At 39.6% G+C, this 15,074-nt stretch overlaps 1 protein-coding gene across 1 annotated transcript in view; it reads left to right on the top strand.

Annotated features, from left to right (window-relative positions):
• Positions 1-15,074, top strand: part of CPXM2 (carboxypeptidase X, M14 family member 2) — a 148,135-nt gene that overhangs the window by 106,516 nt on the left and 26,545 nt on the right. The window contains exons 8-11 of the mRNA XM_054983055.1: positions 86-209; positions 2,098-2,294; positions 9,789-9,968; positions 12,225-12,522. Coding sequence (XP_054839030.1) covers positions 86-209; positions 2,098-2,294; positions 9,789-9,968; positions 12,225-12,522 — 799 coding nt within the window. The remainder of the gene's footprint in view (positions 1-85; positions 210-2,097; positions 2,295-9,788; positions 9,969-12,224; positions 12,523-15,074) is intronic.

Genomic DNA, 15,074 nt, shown 5'->3' with positions numbered 1-15,074 from the left:
AACAACTAAGCATAGAATGAGCCATAACCTTGTATCTGCCAGTCTGTCATTTTATATAACTATTATTTCTTTTTTTATTTTTCAGCTGATGAAAGTTGTAAATGAGATGTGTCCAAATATCACAAGAATTTACAATATTGGGAAAAGTCATCAAGGGCTAAAGCTGTATGCTGTTGAGATCTCAGACAACCCAGGAGAGCATGAAGTTGGTTAGGATTATGTATTATGTAAAAATCCACTTCTGGGTCATTGCATAGACTTTTTAAAATGTCTCATCATTTTAGCATTCCGCATATTCACTGAGGGAAGATGCTCACAGTAGTGATGGTGATGAATACCCAAGGAAGGAATTTTGATTTTTTTTTTCTGATTAAAGGACAAAAATGCACATAAATGGAACTCATCCCAAGTTGGGGAAATCAAACTTCCTGGCATCCGTAGGTTATATTCTTTCAGTAATTAAAACAAGACAAGAAATTGACTAGAATTTAATACTGAAAAATCTGTTGATTGTCCTTGTTGCAGTTCTTTCTATCTAGAGAGCAGAAAGCCTGAGATATTTCCAGTGGTGTTTGAGTTCTTTCCATATTAGATTCTTATGGAAGGAAATACAAACATGTATAACTGCTGAGATGACAAGACAATGCTGGAAACACACACATCCATATCTATTCATGAATCAGGACAAGCATGCCAAGAATCTAAAAATCAGTCAAAATACCTATGTTTGAATCATGAGTAGACAGAAGGAAATAGAATAATCATAGCAAGCCAGAAAACGAGGTAGAATAATTATTCCTCAGAATAATCAGTCTTGATCAAGCTCCTAGCATAACCAAAATCAAAGATTTTGATGTGGTCTACCCATTGAAAAGCATTTCAAAGGCAGCTATTCTCATTTCTTTACTAGTTCCCGTAGAAATATTGTAGACTTCGTCAATGGTGGCGATTGTTTAATGTCATTTCTTTTGTTGCTTATATGAATCTTTTAAAACAAATCAATAAATCCTACTGCAAAACACACTTGTGTGTGTGAAGGACTTTGGCTTCATATTTTAGGATAATCACAGCTATTTTCCAGAGGGCTGTGTTAGTCTATCATAGAAAAGATAAAAAGGAATCTTTGACAGAAGAAGACAGATTAATTGTGGCATAATGTTTCATGGGCTTGAGCTCACTTTGTCAGCTGTAGTCAAGTGAATTTTCAGTTCGTAAGGTTACTAGAACTCAACTGTAAGCCCTGGGCACTGGCATAGCTAGTCAGTGTCCTATGTTATTTCAGTAGGGAAAGGAAATGTCAAAAAGTATAGACTGTAGCAACTGCACTAGAGTCCCTAGTGACATTGTCCACACCCACCAATCACAGAGTGGCATGCTGATGGAGCCTGCATGACAACCATATATGGAAACATTCGACCAACACATGATGCTAGCATATCTGTGCGTATTCCTCTGTCACTGTACAACAGAAGAATGAAAGGGGACACAGGAGGAGGATGCAGTGGGGAGATTTGTTTTTCAGTCCTGTTAAGTTCAGTGTGAGTGTTTATGCTTATGAGGGTGTTTCTGCCAGAATAAAGTTAAGCCAGTACTAGGAGCAGGACATGTGCTGAGGTAGCTTAAAAGCTGAGTGAGGGCCAAAGTAGACAAAGAAGGGATGCACTGCCATTTAAAAGAGTGAGGTTCCATCTGGGAATGTCTTTAAATGGTGCCACAGCAGGCCAATTCTGGTCAGGCCCATCGCAGTACTATGGGAGGAGATCCTGCCTTCCCCTGCATTGTTTTTCCAGTCTAAAATGGTGCTGGGGAAAATGCAGACCATCTTAAGAAATGGGAATAAGCATTATTGAATAAAAGGAGACCAACATTTGAGTACATATGCACAGGATTGCACTGTAAGGGCTCGGTGAAAAGCCATGAGAGATGGATTTGGTCACCAGGCCTGCGGTTGCCAATCCCTGTTATATAGTACAGGAGAGATAAGAATGTTGTATAAGCATATTCACTATTTTTTTTCAAATTTCAAAATTCCCACTCCTTTACTGAATGTTCGATTCGGTTTTCAGTGTGCTAACATCTTTCTTTGGCTTTGAACAGGTGAGCCTGAATTCCGCTACATGGCAGGGGCTCACGGGAATGAGGTACTTGGACGAGAGCTGCTACTTTTGTTAATGCAGTTCATGTGCCAGGAATATCTTGCTGGGAATTTGCGTATTGTACGCCTCATTGAAGATACCAGGATTCATCTTCTTCCTTCAGTCAACCCAGATGGATATGAAAAAGCCTATGAAGTGGTAAGGAAAAAAGTAATTTACTTAATTACAATTGACACTCATTTTCATTATGAAAATAAAATAAACTAGGTTCACATTTTTTCCAACTTGTTTTTTGAAGCTGGGAGTTGATTTTTTTTAAGCCTGGACTTGCTTATTTTCAGGGTTTCATTACACTTTGGGAAGTGTGATCTGGTTCTGAGGTCAGTCCCATGGAAGATTACATTAGCTTGCTAACCCAGGTACCTAATAAGAAGGTCAAAACTGCATTTTTTGCCATTTTTAGTGGAGACTCCTTAATCTTGTGTTTGCCCATTTCTATTTTCTCAAGAAACCACAGTGTTCTCCCATCACTAGTCCGGAAGCTAGTAAAGCAAGAACTACTGCCCCAAGAGTAGACACTTCTGTGTTTAAATACAGATATAACAACAACAACGGCAGCAGCATTCAATTTATATACTGCCCTTCAGGACAACTTAACACCCACTCAGAGTGGTTTACAAAGTATGTTATTATTATCCTCACAACAACAATCACCCTGTGAAGTGGGTAGGGCTGAGAGCTCTGAAAGAGCTGTGACTGACCCAAGGTCACCCAGCTGGCTCCAAGTGGAGGAGTGGGGAATCAAACTCAGCTCTCCAGATTAGAGTCCCAGCACTCTTACACCAAACTGGCTTTCCACATCCATTAATCAAAGAAACCACCAACAAGATTCAGGCAAAACTCACAAAATGTGTAGAGAAACATTTACCTAGCACCTAGTATAACAGAGGACTCTAGCAAGGTAATGAAAGCAGCCTGTCTCTGCTGTTTCTTAATGTTGCAAAAGGCTTCAAAGCTACCTTAGAGCAATTGTTGAAAATGCAATAAGATATAACAAGTACATTATCTTTTTCTGGATGTTGACCTATATGAAAGCATAGCATGTTTTTCAGAATTTTCAGAATTATTGAAACCACATTATTCAAGCTGAATACCGTTTTCTGTGAATGTCAGTAAAATCCTTCAATTATGACTGCTGCAACAACTTCCAGTAACACAAAGGCATAGTTCAGAAGTAATGCCAAATCATGGTTTGGCACTCTGTGACCAAGCTCTGTGCTTGCATGCTCCCTCATGTCCCTTTCCTCATTACTGGAATCTCTTATGACTTTCACTTTAGCACAAACCATAGTTTGGTGTTATATCCAGACCACTTATCTGAGGTTTATATTCACCCATCACGAATATGCTTAATACACTGTCTGATCCACTTATAGACCATTTTGACCCATTTACAATGATAGATACTAATAGAATCTTGGCATCTGTGAAGGCTGCTTCTTGTGCACTGGATCCTTGCTCATCTTGCCTGCTAAGATCATGTAATGCTCATAAATGAGTTCTTGGTGTCTCTAATAAATCAGTCACTAACTCAAGGTACCTTTCCTCAGCCACTCAAAGAAGTGGTTATTCACCAGCTACTTAAAAGACTACCCCTAGACAAAAATGATGTGGCCAATTATCACCAAGTCTCTAACCTGCCCTTTCTAAACAAAGTGATTAAGAGAGTGGTAGCAGACCAAATCTAGGCCTTCTTGGATAACTCAGGTGCTTTGGACCTTTTTAAGTTGGGTTTCAGGCCATCCTATGAGATGGAGACAGGTTATAGTGGCTTTAGTGGGTGATTTCTATCTGAATATAGACAAAGGCCATGCTTCTTTGTTGCTCCTCCTGGATCTGTCTATAGCCTTTTATACTGTACATCATGCCATTCTGTTGAAGCACATGGAGGCAAAAGTAGATATCAAGGGATTTGCCTTGGACTATTTTAAATCATTACTCATGGACTGAACTCAAAGAGTTGCTGTTGGAGACCAGCTATCTCCAGTCTGAAATTATTGTACAGGGTTCCAAAGGATGCAGTCTTATTCCCCATGTTATTCAACTTCTATGTGTAGCCTTTCGGAAAAATAATTCATAGCTGTGGCATTGGATACTATCAATATATCTCTTTATCCAAATCCCCTGGTGATGCAGTTGAGCTGTTCTCTCACAGCTGTGGTCAGTTGATTGAAGGCAAACAAATTAAACTGAACCCAGATGAGATGGGAGTGAAGCTGGTTGGAAAGGCAGAGATCTTGAAGGACACTGTGCTTCCCACTTTTGATGAGATTCAGTTGACCCTTGCAGACCCAGTAAGGAGCCTAGGGTATATACTGGATCCAGCACTGCTACTAGAGAAGCAAGTAAATGGAACTACAAAAAAAGGCCTTCTCCCAACTCAGACTTGCTTGGAAGATGGCCCCCTACATTGACAGAGCTGATCTGGCCACCTAGATTCATACTACAGTATCATCAAGACTAGACTACTGTAATGCAGTAGGAGCCAAACCACAAGAGATGAGTTTCATGCGGCCGGTCGACACAAATTTACCTGGGAAGTGTAGGAGACTCCTTCCCTTCTCTGTGAGAGCCACCTGCCAGCTTTAGGCTCCCCTCGTTTTCTGAAGAGCTGGAGGAAGCCAGCAGCAGCATACTTCTTCCAGGCACAAGCCTGCCAGATGCGAGGGTCCCCAAAGACCATTTGGGGCGGGCAGCTGTTGCTCTCTTCCAGGGTGCCCTGTGTCTGGCGGGCTGCCTGCCCACCCCCAGGGAGCTGCTTCTGCACTTTGCTATGTTGGCAAAGTGAGGGCATGTCAGAGAAGCAGCAGCAGATCCCTCGGCTGGAACTTGTGACTGAAGAGCAGCCTGCCATATCCACAGCTGTGTGATACTCCGCTGACTTCTCTGCCATGTTTTCTTGATGCTCATGCTAAGTATTGGAGGTGGAGAAAAGGGCCTCAAAATAAACCATGAAAAATAATAAGAAGCAAACATTCTTCCCCATGCTCATCAAACTTTGCTTAGGCTGAGTTCCATTCTGCTTAAAGTACTGACATAAACTGCTCTGTGAAATTTTACAGTATTGTTGTAATTTTGTGTACTAGTTTGATCATGCTCTTTATAACCATTTGGGTTGTATCTTTTTGTATATATTTGCATATTTGATGGAACACATATGTTTGTATTATATTTATAGTGCAATCCTGAACTGAGTTTCCCCTATTCCATGGTAACAGTTTTAGGTAGGTAGCAGTGTTGGTCTGCAGTAGAACAGTGTGATTTGAGTGCAGTAGCATCTTAGAGACCAACATGGCAGAAGAGGAGAAAGGAGACATGGAAGAGGCAAGGGTAACAATTTGAGCAAAGTAATCACATATTTTTGGCATTGTTTCAATTGGGGATAAGGTGGTAATAAATAGGCTTCAGATATTTGGCAATATCTGACACACAGAACATGATACTTTAGCTCACCTGCAGTAACTTATTATGAAAGTATATGACTGTGTGCCTTGTTACCCAATGAGGTCTCCTTGTAAATTGGGGGAATTAGCAACAAGGAGAAGCTTGCAAGAGGAGGGGTAACATAAGGATGTTTTTGACTATGTATACAAGGGTCCCTTCCTCTAGAGAACTCTGTAAATAAATAGGCAGATGTTCAACAAAAAGGGTTTTTTAATTTATAAAATAACAAAGATCAATGGCATAAAATACACACAGCGCACAAAGAGAGCTAACTAGGTAAACATTGAGGAAAGTGAGAATAGAAGTTCAAGGGTTGGGTTATATTTACCAGTTTCAGGAGAGGTTTGAGAGCGAAATTTTCATGGAGGAGCAGCATGGACGGCCAGCATCTCATGAAAGGGGACTCAGACATGCAGTTTGAGGGTGCATGGGTGAGAGATCTCAGAACACACTGAGCACATAACAGGACAGCCTAATTAAAGAGCAAAATGTATCCTGAGGCAAAACTGACATCTTGCTCCCAAAGACAATAGTTTGATTGTTGTTTCCAGAATGGAGACAATAGGACTGGGAAGGCTTGATTGTACCTTCCTGAGAGGAACTAAAGGTGTGAAAAATAACTGATTGCTCCTGATGACTGGATGGGTGAGGCTCATTAGTCCATGAGTGATTCAGGTAGGGAAATTGGATCAAGAAAGATCAGGAAGGTAGATGACAAGATTAACTCTGTGGTGGGGGCTGAAGCTAGTCTCATACATTCCAGTAGTTTTCCATTTTAGCCAGGCAGCCTGCTTGGTCTAAAAGGACATGAGGAGAGGAACTTAGGATATTCCACATTCATAAGCCTTCTTAATAATGTGAGAGCAGGTCTGACCACTAACAGCCTTAGATAGAATTTTATAGTTAGCTTTCTGTATTTTACTACATTTGAGAGTTTAGTGGGTCTATCTGATAGATGATATGCAAAAGATTGGTAAATTTTTCAAATTGCATTCAACTTTCATTCATTTATCCAAAACCAAAAATAAAATGAGTTTTTGATGTCCAGCTTTAGTTTCAAAAAGCCATGTCACATTTTTTAGTAGAATGTCCATATCAAAATCCAAATTTTGAAAGTTGTGTATTCACTGGATTTTGTAATTCTGTGAGATTTTCTTAAAACTCCGTTTTGATATACCCATTACTGATTAGATTTGGTTTCCTTCCAGTAATTCACTTAACTTGACAGTTTGGTCAAAGCATCAACATTTCTTTAGAGCTAAAATGCCTTAGTAGGATATTGTGCAATTTAAAAGAGTGGTCCAAAGAAGCTATTAAGAGGAAGTCTTAAGAAAGATATATTTTTTTAAACACTGAAGTGATATTGAATTTATTTCTCTCCAAGTTGTAATTAAGTTAATAACTTAGGCTGTCTATAAGCAACAATGGTTTTGTGGCATCAGAGCATTCTCTCCTTTAAGACAACTATACTGTCTCTTTTTATATATGGATTATCATATTAATCAGCTTCAGTCTTTTTACTCTCATCTATTTAATCATAATCTTCGGACATGGACTTACCGTGGGCAGAAATACATTTCAGAGAGAAAACGGAATTGCTTCAAAACAACAGCCTGTGTTGAATCCACCTTCTCCCTCTGTTCCATCAAATCCAGTATACCACATGTCCTCCTGGTGCCCTTATGATGTATATTGCACTGCTGACAATCCTCATTACTGGTGGTTGCAAGTAGAGATGGGCATGAACAGCAATACGAACAAAAAAAAAGCCACGAACAGCCCAATCTGCTGTTCGCAAACAAGCTGTTCATGAGGCCCCATTCTAAATGAACAGGTGGTCGTTGCAAGCCTCGTTCGTTGTTGTTCCTTGCTGTTCATCAAGCCAGACAGTCTGGCACCTGCAATCAATTCCCTTGGCAACTTAGGCAGGGATTGTCTGAAATCTGTCTGAACTCCTGCTGCTGCCCTGGAAACCCCAATCTAAGCCCAATGTAGCTTGATAGGTAGGTCTTCCTTTCAATTGTGGAGCTCCAAATTTGTTACAAGGGAGCAAAGACCAGGGGGGAGGGGGGCTCCCAGCTCTGGCTTAGTTTGCAGACAGTGGAGAGGGAGAAACAGTTGCTGTTAGCATTTCGATAGAGAAAGTGCATTGGAGCTTGAATTTTCTTTGTGTGTGGTGGGATAGGGATCTACCCCTTCAAGTTCCAGGGCTGCTGCCAGGCTCTGGGGCCAAGCTATTATTTATTATTGGTATCTTTCCTGCTGCCTGCTCAGGTCAGGTTTCTGGGAGTGGTGCAGTAGGGATCTTGACCAAACTTGGATGATGGTTGGAGGAGAGCCTGCTGGCCCCCACAAACAGCCAACCATGAACATGTTCGTGAATAGGGCCATGTTTGTGGTTGTTCATGAGTCCCTGTTCATGGATGGCAATGAACAACGAACATCATGTTTGTTTATTTTTTTCTGTTTGTGCCCATCTCTAGTTGCAAGTGGGGGCAGGGAAATGTGCATTACAGTGACATCAGGATGTGGGATCTTGCTATTATTGTACACATTTTCATAATGTCTAGGTTAGGTTATTTCAGATGTGAAAAATTCAAATTGTTCAAAATGCAGTGGCCAAAGAACTAAGATCTTTACTGCCTACCAGTTTTGTTTCCAAACACAATTCAAAGCACTGATTCTTACAATCAATATATCTAATTCTCAGCATGACCTCTTCTGTGGATACTTAAATCCATGGATATACAAAACAGATCTTTCTACAAATCTGAGAAAAGCCTCAGGTTTGCAGGAAAGGCTGAAAGCTTAAAAAATACATGGGAGTTAAAACCCTCCAAAATGATAGCAGCATCACCTACAGCTTTAAGAAACACCCTCAGTGGCTATTTCTAGGTAACTGTAATGCTGTATTTCCAGCATTCAAGCCTTGGTTTCTGTCACTAAAAGGCAGGGTGAGAGGACATATTTGGGGCATGCCATGTAGCAAGGTCTGGACAGCTTGGAACCACCAAACCCCATGATGCATCCAGACCCAGCTGCTTGCTTGTTTAAGAGTAGCCACCTCACAGTTGTCAGTGCTGTAAAATGGTTACAGTTTCAGATTAGGATTTAGGAGACCCAGGTTCAAATCCCTACTCTGCAGTGGAAGGTTATTGGGTGACTTTCGGCCAGACACACACTCTCAGTCTCACAGGGTTGCTGTGAGGAAAAAATGGAGGACAGGAGAATGATGCAAGTTGCTGTTGGTCCCTGTTGTGAAGAAAAGTGAATATAAATGACATAAATAATAAATATAGCAGAAGATTGAGGACAGATTGAGGACAGTTAAAAGGTAGGTTAGTTAGTGGTAGGAAGAAGAGATGGAAACAATGAAAGTGTGGGACATAAGGGGCCTGCCAAGGAGACAGAAATTGTGTAGAGAGAGGGATACAGAGGAAAATAAGTTGCTTCCTGCCAGTCATGGCAGATTTTCCACCATGCAACTAGGCTAGACTTTTCCCTGTGAGAGGCTATGAGGGAGAGGGAAGGGGAGAAATCTGGAGATGGGGGACAGATAAAATAGGTTGACTGGGGGGTGAGAAACAGAGAAGGAAGTAGGAAAGGGGGAGAGGTTATAAGGGCTTTCAGGGAAGAGAAATAGGAAATAAATGAGAAAGGAATGAGATGCCCCCTGGAAGTCTTTGTGGGTCCTACACTTTTGGAGACCGTAACAGGTGGTCTGGGACCACCTGTAATATACAAACCTGCTCATGCCTTTAGATCTTCTGCTAATGCCCCTTTTTGAGTGTCCACACATTCATAAGACAGGTACTTGATTATCAAAAATATGACCTTTTCTGTTGTAGCACCTAGACTTTGCAATTTCCTCACCAGATATTCATCAGAAGTCTGTTTTGATTTCTTTTTCATGCCAGATAAAAACATTTATAATCACCTCAATAGACTACCTGTTTCAGTCTGTTCATTTTGAAACAGATTGTTGAATGGTGATTTTGAAAACAATAAACAGAATTTGGAAATAGAAGATTGTTGAAGATTTTTTCCCCCGTTTTAAACCAACAAAGGCCTAAATTAAGTGGAAGATTTGATTTCTATCCAAGGTGCATAGAGTTTGCATGCCTCTGTAACATCATTAATTGTGCTATTGTAAAGAATGTACCCAGTAATTTGAAAATTACCTTACAGGGCTCAGAATTAGGAGGCTGGTCTTTAGGACGGTGGACTCAAGATGGCATTGATATTAACAATAATTTCCCAGATTTAAATACTCTGCTTTGGGAAGCTGAAGATCGGAGGAAAGTTCAAAGGAAGGTCCCTAATCATCACATACCAATCCCAGATTGGTACTTGTCTGAAAATGCTACAGTGAGTAGAAACAATTTAAAAAATAAAGACAAAGGAAAAACACCTTCTCTGGTTATTAAGCCCAGTACGCTTTTAAGAAGTAGGTTAAGACCAGCCTACTTCTTTCCTCAGAAACTTAATGCAGGACAAGTTAAATGGAGCTCTTGACAATACTTGGCCTGCATTAAAAATTAATAATGGTAATGTTGATCATTTATATTACTGGGAGTCATCCACTTATTTCATTGAGAATGAGTCTGCAGCTCTTACAGCTGCTTACGCTGAAGTAAAGGGCTTTGATCAATGAATGGTCAGTAATTTGTATTTGGTTTTCTCCCTTGCCTCTTATCCTTTGAATTCTAGACTTCAGATTAGTTTACAAAGGATTCTGATTGAAAAATTTCTACTTGAAAAAATAACTTTAAAGAATCATCTAATCATAATATTGCAGAGTAATATGCTTCAATTGTTTGTAAGTTACATTTAATCAACAGTGGAACAATATTTCCTCATTTCTGCATGTTCTGTTTAAACACAGAATATTTGTTCCAGTGGTTCAGCATCCTCAATCTAAGATGAGATAAAGGGAGAACACTGATATAAATCCAGCTTACAAGAGATATTTCTTCAGCCAACATGGCATTATTGTTTGTAAAAGACATTAATTTCAGTGGATATTATCTTTTTCAGGCTGCTTACTATTCAATTTCTTATTTGAAACCACAGTAATGTGAAGGCATTAATGTATTCTGGCTGCCTTTGGATTATAAGTCTGCAAAATGTAGGGAAGCACTTCTTTTGTTTTTCTTTTGGGTAGATGAGGTCTGATATGGTGACTTTGTGAAGGAAATGATCACACATGACTGCAAGTAACCCTTTGTGAACATCACATACCAACTACTAGAGACACTGTGCTGGTGAAGACTGTGGTTAAATGCTTGATATTATGGCCCTGTCCATGCATAATGTTCAGAGAATTTCCTAACCATGGCTAAAAGATATAGAGTGGCCATCAGGCACTTGGACCCACTTTTATCTCCATTACCCCTCCTTGTGTGTGAATTTCTTTTCCCTTCTCTTTTTAGAAATAAAAATAGTATAACATCTGCACCAATTTTAACACAAATCATGGTTAACTTCAAAGTAGAGTTTGAAGGGTTTGCTCTGTGTTCCTTCATTATCTACTCAGAGCAAGGGACAGGGCTACCTGTTTTATAGTGTTGACTTTGTGAACATCACTCATAGGTGGGTATAAAGCACCAGTGGTCTCTAGTAGAGATGTTAGAGAGCCAGGAGACAGTGCCTTCCTACTGATATGATCCCAGCTTTAACTTCCCCTATGCTATCTGTGTGACCATAGCCACAAGTGAACTCAACAGTCTGGGATTGGTGAGAGTTACAGTGCCATCCATAAAATGACCAGGAACTGCTGCTTGGGCAAATTCAGCAGAGGCATGTGACTGAAGAAGCTAATCAGAGCAGAGATGGGACTATATAAATTCTATCTCAGATTAATACTGCAATCCTAAAAAAAGTTATGCCAGTCTAAGCCCACTAATATCAGTGGGCTTAGACCAGAATAATTCTGTTTAGGATTGCACTGTTAGTGTAACTTCATTAGCTTCTTGAGTTTTTAATCAAAAAGAGTCCAGTAGCACCTTTTTGATTTTGCTACTACAGACTAACACGGCTAACTCCTCTGCATCTTTGAGTTTTTAATGTCTCTTATTGAAAGAACTTAGCTCTGTAGTGCCAGTTTATTCAATAAGGCAAGAAAAAACAGTCTTTAACAGATGGACTGGGTTTCTAGGGGTTCATATGTGAGATATGAATCATCCATGCCATTTTGCTTCCCAAATCCCCATTTTGATTTTGTTTCTTCGCATGGAAATCATATCTATGATTTTCAAAATATTTTTATCCATTTTGTTTATTTGCAGTGAAGTCTTCCCATAAAATGTGTGTATTTGTGTGTTTCAATAAATATTATGAATTGTATTATATATGTAAGTTTTGTGCATTGCATGTATATATGCCAAACATTTCATTTAAAAAATGTACAACATATGTACACAATGCAAACAGATCTACAGAACAAACTGTAGGGAGCCAAAACTGTCCAGAAGAATGATAATAAAAATGAAATAGGGAACTTTCTTTCATTCCTAATGCAAAAAAAGAGAGAGAGAGTCATTTTTTAACTTTGATGGGACAGTTATTCTATGATGACTTCCCCATTCATTCTATGGTGTCTTTATTTTTCTTTTTTTCCTCTAGGTGGCAGTCGAAACACGAGCAGTAATAGCATGGATGGAAAAAAATCCATTTGTGCTTGGGGGCAACTTACAGGGAGGAGAACTGGTTGTTGCCTATCCCTATGATATGGTCCGGTCAACATGGAAAACACAGGAGCACACACCTACCCCAGATGATCATGTTTTTCGATGGCTGGCATATTCCTATGCGTCCACTCACCGACTAATGACAGATGCCCGGAGGAGAGTTTGCCACACAGAGGACTTCCAGAAGGAAGATGGAACTGTAAATGGAGCATCATGGCACACTGTTGCAGGAAGTGAGTGCCTGCCTCCCCACCTCCCCCACTCCCACATTTGAAATGACATGCCTGTTATTTGTTCTATGAGTTGAATGGTTGTTGTCACCCACCTAGGCAGAGCAGAAATAATACTTTAATGACTCTGCCCAATTGTGTTTTGCAAGGTGTCTGTAGATTGACAAGGAACTGTAAAATTTGTATCATGCAGGCCTTGCTTTCCACAGCTATGGATGGCAGTCTTCATTTATTCAGTGCACTGAATTTAAAGATTACCTGCCCTTGCTTAAATAGATCAGGAGCTATACATCATTTCAGAATTGGTGCTTGATAAGAATCTAAAGGCCTTCACTCAGAAATCTCAAAAGGAACATGTGGTATCAACAGAATCATTCTAACAGCAAAAAGTATTTCCATGGGGGAAAGGTGAAGGAAGAGTATGAGGTATAACCAGGAGAATGGAAAAGAGGCCTCAGAATTAGGATGTTGAAAAACTGTTTTTCATTTGCAGCGAAAGTTCTAATTTAGCATCTGACTTTAAGGAAAACTGGGGCAGGTGATTCCTTGCAAATCATAGCTTTGTTCTGCTTAAATGATCAGAAACTGTTTACTCTGTTACATTTGCCTTTCTCACTGAGACTCAAGGTGGATTCCAAAATTAAAAACAGTGCCTTAAGAACAGCATGACACATACAGCAAATAATGCAGTAAGACTGGATTACAAAAGTAGAAAACAATGGAGTTAAAAACAAGATAATATATACAATAAACCGCACAAAAACTACAACCCTATTTCATTTATAAAAGCACCATCCTGAATAGTTTCATTTACTACAACCCTACACCCTTTATAAAGATGCACTTCTGAGAAACTGTTTTGTAGATAACCCTCCCTTGCATTGGGGAACCGAAGATGTAGAGCATCAGAAGATGTAATTAGCAGAAATCTGGAAGCGACACCCCTGTTCCTCAAAACATAGAAATATTGTACGAACAGCACTTGAATATCCTTTCCTTTAATTGTATACATAAATATATTTAAAAAGTTGTATAATATAAGGAAAGGGATTGATTGATGCATATTGCATGATGTACTATGTTGAAAGATATTTTGAATAGGCTGTAGACCAGCAGAGGAGTGAAGAAGTTCTGCTCTTGCCTTGTATTAAAGGTCTTTCCACTTTCTTTTGCTGTGTCCTTGTGAGCATTCAGCAACCACAGGTGACAAAGGCTCAAGCAATAACATCAACAATTGCCTACGCCCTCCACCTCAGCTAAACAGACCCCAAACATTATTTTATTCTTTCAGCCCACAGCTAAAGTAGAAGCCAAATTTGGAGCACATTATGGTACTAATTGGCCTTAGCAGAGACTGGATGTGTATAGATTTATGTACTTGGAGTGAGCATGCACTGCACTGATTTCTAACTTACCTGCTTAGAAAATTTGGTCTTTTCTGCATTGTCAGTTTATGGCAATTCAGATTCCATTCTGCTACTTTCAGTCTCCAGAGTTCTGCACAAGAAAAGGAGGCATGAGATGTAGAATTGAGCTTTCCCTGTGCAGATGAGGTGACTTTTTAAAAAGCCACTGTTGAGTCACTACTGACGCATCATATATGTGCACAGAACTCTTAGTCCTGTACTGCTTCTCCTCTGCCCCTTTCCTTTCCTGTGCACTGGTTGGCCACCCAATAGAAACCCAGCTGTCCACATCCTCCCTCTTTATTTATTTTTTTAAAACGAGGGATGGGTCATAGCACTGCAGCATCATTTCTCATATGCAGGGCTTTTTTTCTGGGAAAAGAGGTGGTGGAACTCTGTATTATCACATGCTCCCAGAAATGTGATGCCACTTCCTGGAACCCAGCACACTGCATTACGACGAGATAAATGTTAGTAAGCTTGGGAAATTACACTATTATGAGAGAGGTTTTTTTCCTTTCTGTATCCTCTACAAAAAGTGAAATCTTCCATTCCCTTTCCCAAACATTTCTTTTCTTTGGAATGATATTTTAAAATATGAAAGAAAGAAGGGGTCTCTAAAAATCCAAAACCCATCTCACAAATCTAAATTCTAACAGATTCCCTCTGCCAGCGTAGAAAAAAAAATCCAAAACTCTTTTTCAAAATTCCACAGAGTCTGAAATTCCTAATCTAATGAATATTGAATTTTCAAATTTTCAGGGAGGGTTTTGCTTTACTGGAGCAATTCAAAATTAGATACTCAACTTTAGTTGCATTAGATCTATACATTGTGAAATGCTCATAAATATTCCAATGTCCCAGACAAACAATATTCATAAAAACTTCCTTAACACCCATATGTCCACTGCAATTTCAGTGATGTTAATCAGCTGAGGGTAGGGAGAACCATTTGAATTACAGCTATTAAGACATAAGAATACCTATATACTGATGAATATATTGATGAAAGCCTTCTGTGACTTGGACACAGCTATCCATTCCTAGCATAAAATTGGAATAACCGCAAGTGATATTTTAACTAATACAAATAACCATAACTGATATATTTAACTAACACAGAACCAATCTGCATTCAAAAGCTGTGGG

Source organism: Eublepharis macularius, chromosome 6 (genome assembly GCF_028583425.1).
Source record: "Eublepharis macularius isolate TG4126 chromosome 6, MPM_Emac_v1.0, whole genome shotgun sequence".
Classification (NCBI taxonomy): domain Eukaryota; kingdom Metazoa; phylum Chordata; class Lepidosauria; order Squamata; family Eublepharidae; genus Eublepharis; species Eublepharis macularius.
Note: the sequence above shows the minus strand (reverse complement) of the source record. Positions and strands in the feature narration are given on the sequence as shown.